At 33.8% G+C, this 8,998-nt stretch overlaps 1 protein-coding gene across 1 annotated transcript; it reads right to left on the bottom strand.

Moving 5' to 3' along the window:
- Window positions 1-215: 215 nt before the first annotated feature.
- LOC129941640 (gustatory receptor for bitter taste 93a-like) lies at window positions 216-5,187 on the bottom strand. The gene is made up of 3 exons (XM_056050330.1): window positions 4,390-5,187; window positions 1,009-1,716; window positions 216-383 (listed from the first exon to the last, which is right to left on the bottom strand). The coding sequence occupies exons 1-3, from the start codon at window positions 5,086-5,088 to the stop codon at window positions 216-218; spliced, it is 1,575 nt and encodes a 524-aa protein (XP_055906305.1). The 5' UTR covers window positions 5,089-5,187.
- Window positions 5,188-8,998: the final 3,811 nt, after the last annotated feature.

Raw genomic sequence — 8,998 nt, 5'->3', positions numbered from 1 at the left:
TTATATTTATATGTGTTTGTTCAATACTAGAAGAATCTACTTAGCTTCAAAAGAAATTATTTATTGAAAAAGCGAGTGAAAAAAATGTTTTACTTTATTTTAAAAATACTGCCCGAGGCCTCTGGACCTCTTAATCCGGCCCTGATTTATTTATGTTTTACTCTTAAAATAAAATAACAATTTGCAAAGTTGTATTTATTTATTTTTTAAATGTACTACGATTCTTCCCCAAAGTATCCCATCATGCTGAATTGTATCACAATGGTTAAATATCCAACTATCATTGAAAAGACTCTTAAACAAAGTTCACGATTCAATGAAAATAATCCAAATACACTGATTTGCAAGTCCTCCAAACGCATTTGTGCCAAGAATTGATAAACCTAGATTATTTAAAGGACATTGGAAAGATTATATTTGATAAGTGTGAGCTGAAAGGAGCTAAGCTCAAAGAGCCCTATATACCATCAAATGCTATAAAAAGCACACTTTTTATTTGTGTATTTTGTTCAGTCTAGATGCGAAAAATATTATCTTTAAATAAAGGGTCTTTCATTTCATGGTTGAAGTGTTTATTAAAACTTAGTAGCTTTTGAAAGTGTGAACAAATTTGAAAGAGAGGCGAAGATTTATTGACCTCGTAATAGCCTGTGCAACATTCTAATGCACTGAGTTAATACCATCTAACTTCTTTGCATTAATTTCTAAGGCTTCGCCAAAGACCCTATCTACGCAAACTCTAGAGGCATTAAAAAACAACATAACTTTCTGGCAAGACGCCGATGTTAATGTAGAAAATGTAAAAATCAACGCAAAAAAGGCGCTGATTTGAATGATATGGTTTTTACACTTAATGACAAAGTCCAACTTTTAAAATGAAATATCTTGAATGTCGAAAGTGAACAAAGAATGTGAACTAAAACTAACGTTCCCGATGGTATATAGTCCAATTGAATTTAACTCCTTGCACCTTTTAAAAAAAAAAGACAAATATTCATCTTAACTTACGCATCGATCCCATCGTCCACACAATTGCGGGCTTAAACTTTCCCAATCAAAATTTGTAGGTATTTTTGACCTCTGCACCATCAGGTCAGCACAAAAGATTACAAGTAGTAAATTTACAAAAAGAATCGATGTCTGAGCCAATAAAAACCACAAAATTTCTCCGAACTTCAAATAATTTACAAAACAAACATGAACTCCATTAATAACACTGATAATGGTGAAATTGAAATTCAGGAAGATTATGAGCTGCAACATTGAATGGAATTTCAAAACTATTTTAAAAATTTCCGAATGCATTTCTGAACATTCCTCCAATTGTGCACAATATTCGTCATACATAAGCTTTCTTTGACTTTTTGGTATTGCGAATTTCTCCGATATTTTAATTCGTTCCGCAATTCTCACCATATGATTGCCTATAATGCGATACATCCTTGAATTAATTACGAACACCAAACAAACGACATCTAGTGAACTATAAGTCACTTGAGCAAGCATGTAGCCCAAAATATTCTGCACCACAAACACTGGATCCTTTGATTGGAAAACATCTCTGAAGTTGGGAATGTCAGTTACGATCAACAAGAAGCTGCTCAAAACTCGTATCGGAATTATTAAATACAATTCCGGGCCACATATTCTCAGATCCTTGGTAATAACCGTTATACGAATCAGTATCTCAATAGTTTTGTTGGCAGTCTCTAAGAACTGCTTTTGATGTTTTAATTGAAATTTAATGAATGCAACAGTAAACATTGCCTTCGATGAATACGCCGCAAAAGTAATTCGACGAATGAAGTTCGACGTGAAAAATACATCCTTGTAGGCGTAAGATAAAACGCACATGTAGCCAAAGGTACACGCACTCCAGTATGAAATACCAAAGATTGAACAATATTTTGAAAACCTTAAAAAGCCACGGTCTGTAATTGTGAAGAAGACCATCCCCATGAACTTGGTATGTAAATATAATATTCTAAGAGAGAATATGGAAATGGGGTTTCGACGAATAACCTTCTTAAGCATTGTGCCTTCTTGAAACTAAAGTTCAAAAGTTGTCGCCCCCCATACAAAATACTGTCAATACTATGACGTATGTACATTTATAATTAACTGAATAGCGATTTCAAGGAAATGATTAAATGTATGATACCAGTGAAGCTAACAAATTAATTTAATCAATTAATTAATTAATATAAAGTTACTCGTATGTATAAGGACACTTTAATGTCAAGAGACGACTTGCGTGTGCTTCTAAGGAAAGGTGGCTCCAGTGTATTTTGTTATTTGAAGAACGCTCGTAATTGAAATTATTATTTTGTTTATGAAATTTTTTTTTGTCTATGTAACTCACGTTTAGATTGTTTGTTTAGCTGCATGAAAAGTTCCGGTGGTTATTGTCTATGTTCTTACAGTTTTAGATCGTTATAACTTCTGTAAGGTTTTTTAATTAGAACATTTCTAGGAAATTGGCTTCATCAATCTTCAAGCCATTTACGAAGAACTATTGCATCAATTAAATTAACTATTTGGTCCGGTTTACACGATGGTGGTATCATCGGTCCTTAGTCCTCACTTCTTTCGAGTGCTGTCAAGCCATGTTGACTGGTTTTTAGGTTTCAAAAACGACCCTGCTACATTTGGTTTCCACAAGCGCTACGAGCGACGTCTTTGCAAAATTCAGTTGGTTGAAGATATGTTAATTCATTGGTTTATGCTGACAGACCTGCAAACAATCCATCCACCATTGACGTTATAAAGCCAGATTTATAAAAAAAATAGGGAACAACTGGACTGTCCGAATGAATTAATTAACGCGCAGCGACGTATGTACATATGCTCGAAATTATATTTAATTAATGTTGTTAACGTAACAAAAAGGTCTTCGCATTTTTGTTGACTTTACAGCTGCTTTGACCTAATCAATAGGAATGCTCTATATTTAAAAGCCTGCACAAATTGGTAGTATATCTACAAAGTTCATGAGAGATTAGATAGATGCACACGGGACCGAAGGGATGGAGTAGGCTTTTCAGAATGGTTTAGCATCAGCTCAGGACTCAAACAAGGATGCCCAATTCGCGCTCTTTTGTTCAAAATTCATTTATCGGAGAAAGCCTAAAGCTCACCAAATTTGATTAATTTAAAATGGAAAAATATCTTCTCTAAAAAACAAATTAATTTATCTACAAAATACAAAATATTTAATTCAGTAGTGTAATCTACTCTCTTGTATGCTGCTCAGGTTTGGGGATCAGAAGAATATGAAGAAATCGTAAAATTATATAGGAATTTTATAAAGAAACTTAAATTTAGAAACAGGACTTCCGAAATTTCTAACATGCACCCTGAAGTCTCAAGGTGACTACATTATCAAAGTCTGCAGCCACCATCAGAGCACAAGACTTTCGAAAAAAACTTCTTTTATATGAGCTGAGAAACAAGGACTGGTGGTTTGAAAGATGGCAATAAGTGTGGAGTACGATTGGATGATGATTTCAGCAATGTAAACCATGTGAAAGAACAAATGTACAGCATCATAGAGAAAAATGAGGAAATAATGAGGCATTCACTGATAGAAGAAGCGCAAGACTCAAGAAGTCCTTATAATGGTAGTTTCTGTACGCTGTGCAACTTAAAATCAAAAGAAGATTGTCTACATTTCATTGTCCATTATTCCAAACTCAAAGACGCTCCTTTTTTGGGAAAAATACTCTTACCCTACAAGAGACGTTTAACATCCTTAACGAGAAGGATTGGAAAACATTAAGTACATTTTTAAAAGATATTTATAAGTATAGATTGTTATTAATAACAGAATTCTATTAAGTTCAAAACATACACAATTTTAAATATTTTTAATTTTTTTTGTCAACCTGGCTCACGACATAGCCTTAGCCATAGCATCTTATTTAAAAAATTGTTTACTTACTTACTTGTTAACATCTTAAAACAATATCCGATATTAAGTTAATTATTTACAGATTTTTCGAACATTTAAATCTCACCTTTAAGCATAAGGTAGATCTTGAAAATGTGGACTACTTTCTTATCGTCTACCATAAAGATCTCTGATAATTTATTAAATTATAACTTTAGCTAGTTTTCAAAATAAATCAACACAACATGTTTTTGTAATACAATACAACAACAGTTAGTTCTCTACGAAAAACCCCAGCATTTTAAATTGTATGAGAATAGTAAAGTAAGTTACGATTGCTGAAAAAACTTGCAACACAAATTCATTGTTTAACTCGAACAGTCCGTAAACATCAAATTTTAATTCCTCAAAACCTAATTGGTTTAAAAATTGTTCAACCTATAAATAAAAGATAAAACTGCATTTCAAAATCTGTACATTAAACATTTTTTAACACTTACACTTCTGTCCCATCTGCTTTCGATATCTGAACACAAAACATCTAAATTAAGGTATTTTGGTATTCTCGAACGACGCGATACCAAATCCGCCAAAAGCATCAGCAATAGAAAGTCGATGGCTTGAATTAAACTCACTGCCAATTTACTCCAGTTTATAACGTTATCCGCCATATATGCCAAAAACACTCGATGCATATTTGAAATAACAATCAAAAGTTCCATGTAAAGTGTGAAAAATATATAAAACTGGAATAATTTATGGAATCCCTGAGTGACCGTAAACACTTGAGAATATATCGCAGAACACTTATCGAGCTCCTCCGAGAAATCACAAAGCATTTGCATCCGCCGAAATGTTGTCATCGAACAAGTTTCGGACTTCTCTATACGCTTGGCAAACAAGATCATATGATCCCCGATATTCCTGTACATTCCGGCAGCAGTGATATATCCCAAACACAAAATGTCCACCACAATGACTGTTCCAAACCACAAGACGTATCTTAAAATGCTCTGCATAATAAAGACTCCATCGTGTTCCTCAACCGCTTCGGCAAATGTTGGAGCGTCGGCTATTACTATTGAAATATTACACGCAAGCCTTCCCAGCACCATAAGATACAATTCGTGCTCATAAATAGTTAAATCCTTCGATATCCTCGATATCTGATTGAATATATCAATAGTTTTGTTGACCATGACGATAAATGCTCTCACTTCAAGAGCTTGAAACAAAATGAACAGGATAGAAAAACCTACAAGTGAAGTTTGTTCTAAAATAATTATCACCAAAACGTGGAGGTTTTCTTCCTGCTGGGCCAAGAAAATGTATCGTGGTAGAAAGTACACATAGACAATGAGGCAGGAGAGTCTGAAAACTATGCAAAATATATGAGCCTTGACTGAATGCTGGAGCTGGATGTTGTCCTTGTTGGGAGCGATTGCAAAGCAGACAATTCCAAAAGCCTTTGCATAGTAATACATTAACTTGAGCGAAATAATAGAATATTCGTGTGCACGAGTAGCCTGAACTGACATCTTGTCACAAGGAAACTGACCAAACGTAAATCCGATTATAATATTGAGACAATTACATTAGGCTTGTGAAATATTCGAGGGTAGGAAGGGTTATTTAAGTAATTTTTTGAGTCAACAAAATGTTAATTGGAATTTTTTTCTAATAAGTCATTTCTTTCGCTCCTTAAAGTTAATGACCAGTTGAATGGATTTAGTTGAATGATTTCTTAACAAAGAAGACGATGAGAAAGCAGGGTTTGATACATATTCCAAAAATTGATTATGAAATCTTTCAGTTGAATGATTTGTATCTATTTTATACAATTGACACGTTTAGACGACAAATCTGATTTCAATTAAGGTAACTTTTTGGAAAGTTAGTAATATCTGACTACCATTGGTTTAAATTTACGTTCAAAGATTGAAGTTCATTTCGTCTGAACTTGGACTATTTGGGTGGGTTTAAGAAAGTGAGAATGCGCGATATAATATTTTCTTTACTCTTTCATAGTCAAGAGAAACTATATATTCACTTCAAAAGTTATTACGATTAAAATGAAATTAAGCAGCTTTCTCAATCCTTAGCACTTCCTGATAATTGAAAAATAGCTTGAAAACTAGTTTTTTTTTTGGTATGCGACCGACACTGATAACTTCCCATTCCGTCTGTCGATTAGTCTTGTTTAGAACTTGAATAGAAGTTGTTCGTAGCAATATTTTGTGTTAGATAAATAATTTAAAGTCAATACCAGTCATTTATTCACGAGATATTGAGAATCGAAGATAAGGGCCCTACTATGTAAATGTAACTCGATTCTACTTTAGATTCTATTCGAAACTCATTTCCGATTCTTCTTTTAAATCGTACTACGTATGAAAGCAGAATCGGATGCCGGTTATACCAATTTGTTTTCGAAAAAATGTGTATTTTCGAACGAGTATCGAAACAAAAACAAAAATAAAACATCAAATTTTTGGACCAAAATAATTATTACAAAAATGGAAACCGGTGGAATTTGGAATAATAGAAGAATAAGAGAAAATTCCAAAATAATGCTGAGCGAGAAAGGTTTGTACATACAAAGGGTGATTTTTTAGCTATTATCTTTTTGGCAACCGGGTTTGGCGGGTTTCGTTTTTGTTTCACAGTCATCAGTTTGGTCTATAATTTAACCATAAATAGTGTTTAAAACGAATAACTCTTGCAAATTATTGAATTTTATTACCAAAATGTGTGCTCTGTTAAGTTCATCGCTCTTCTTCCATTTCAAGGTCAGTTTAACCGATCAACTGAATTCGGGCTATTGTGACTAAATTTCGCACCAAATTTAGATTTTTGGCCATTAAACCACCAGCACGTTTATGTGGTTTTAAGTGTGATGCCTTGAAAATACAGCTGGTGCAAGAATTGAAGCCGAACGCCCTACTGCAACGTAAAATTTTTGGTGAATGGGCTTTTGGAAAGTTGGCCGAAGATCCCCTTTTTTGCCGAAAAAATGGGTACGTAAATAAGCAGAATTGTCGGTTTTGGAGTAAATATCAGCCAGATGCATTGCAAGAGCTACCAATGCATCTAGAAAAAGTCACAGTTTGGTGCGGTTTATTGGCTGGTTGCATTATTGGACGTTACTTCTTCAAAGATGATGCGAAACCTAACGTAACTATGAATGGTTAGCGCTACCGTGAGATGATATCCAACTTTTTTTGCCCAAAAAGCAAGAGCTTGACTTGCATGACATGTGGTTTTAACAAGACGGTGCCACATGTCACACAGCACGCGCAACAATGGACTTATTTCACGTTCGGGACCTGTCAATTGGCCGCCTAGATCGTGCGAATTAACGTCTTTAGACTATTTTTAGTGGGGTTATGTTGAAGCTCATGTCTAAACAGACAAGCCTGCTTCAATTGACGCATTGAAAGACAACATTGAATCATCTATTCGTGAGATACCGGCCGAAATGTTGGAAAGAATATGCCAAAATTGGACATTAAATTATATGGACCGTACTATCGATTTAAATAAAGATTGTATGCATTTTTTGGAATTTTATGTGTTTCTTTTGGAAAACTTTCCTTTTAAAAAATTGCCCTTTATATTTATATATAGATTATTTGAACGCATTCTTAATCAAAAATATATACTTCTGTTTTAGTTTTATTAAGAGCTATCATCTTTCTAAAGACGGATCTATGTTCTTACTTAACACCATATCAATCGACATGACTACTCGCAGAAGACGAAATGTTGTTCTGATTATCATAAAGTTATCAGCAGCATTGAATTCTTCTGTGACAGGAGGTTACCAAAACCAAATCTGTGGTGACAAGACCGCTGGAATTGCACAGCATGTCAAAAATACTTGCCGAAATTTTGACTTCAATCGAAAGAGTCATGTGCCCGCTGATGATGCGTTTTGAAATGAATTAGGAAGAGAAACAAAAGTCCAAACGCTATTCTTGGCAGAAATCACGAATTCCCTGTGCAATTGGGGCAATACTAACACTTTGACAAAAAAAAACTTAGCTCGCAAACGCATTTTTTGTAGAGTGATTATTTTCTATTTTACCTTGTTTTGTAATGTTTGTTTCTTTTGTCAATGCATTAGAAGATAAAACTTTATGGGACCAATCGTGAGTACGAGTAGTGCTAGGTTGATATCAAGTTGGCACTACATTTTTTGATTTTGTTAAAACTAAGCACGCAATTGGTTGACAATTATATGTGGAAAGAAAGAAACAAAATATTTGTACTTTAATTTTTTTTGTTAAATGGGTATGTAGTGCTAACCGTGAGTCCAGGCATAAGACAAGTATATTCGAAAATGTAACGATGCAATTAATTGTAGCTTTGTTGTTTAAAATTAGTTGTGGAAAGAAAAAATGTTTGTACTTTATTCAGAATTCAGCAATTCTATAAATTTTCAAGAAAATCCAAAAGTATGAAAATCGAAACTTAAGATACAGAACTATTTTAATTAAACGAAAATAAATCCTGAAAAATATTACGAGGCAATCCTAGTAAAAATGACAATATTAAGTTAATAAAAGCCATTGATAGAGAGGTAACGTCATTTAATGAGAACCAAAGCTGGAATCATTTACTAAGAGGTGCAAAAGCAATTTCTTGCAAGTGGGTTTGTTATTTGAAGCAGAATCCTTCGTTAAATACAAAGGAAGATTTTTGGCCAAGAATTTTGCTCAAAGATAAGGAATGGACTTCAATCAAGTACCTAGCCCAATTTCACAGTAAGGAACTATGCAATCAGTCCTTCGAATCGCAACATGAGAAGATGCATGTGATGCAAATGCAATTCGGTGTAGCACAGCATTCCTGTATGGAAATTTAGAAAAAACTATATGTATGGGTTATATGGTCTGAAATAATAGTTAAAGTTTTGAAAATTACAAAATTAAGATTCAGAGTTAGTGACTTTAATCCTTATTTGAGGGAGAGAAAAGGAAACAAACTCATACTTGTTCAGTACGTGGATGGGTAAGTTGAAGCAACGAAACTACATTAACTGAAAACATTAATTTAAGAGCTGAAAAACGAATTTCAGGTAAATCATCCTCTTTGGGACCTAAATCA

The sequence above is a fragment of the Eupeodes corollae genome, chromosome 1 (genome assembly GCF_945859685.1).
Source record: "Eupeodes corollae chromosome 1, idEupCoro1.1, whole genome shotgun sequence".
Taxonomy (NCBI): Eukaryota; Metazoa; Arthropoda; class Insecta; order Diptera; family Syrphidae; genus Eupeodes; species Eupeodes corollae.
The sequence above is the reverse complement of the archived record's forward strand: the minus strand, read 5'-3'. Positions and strand labels throughout refer to the sequence as shown.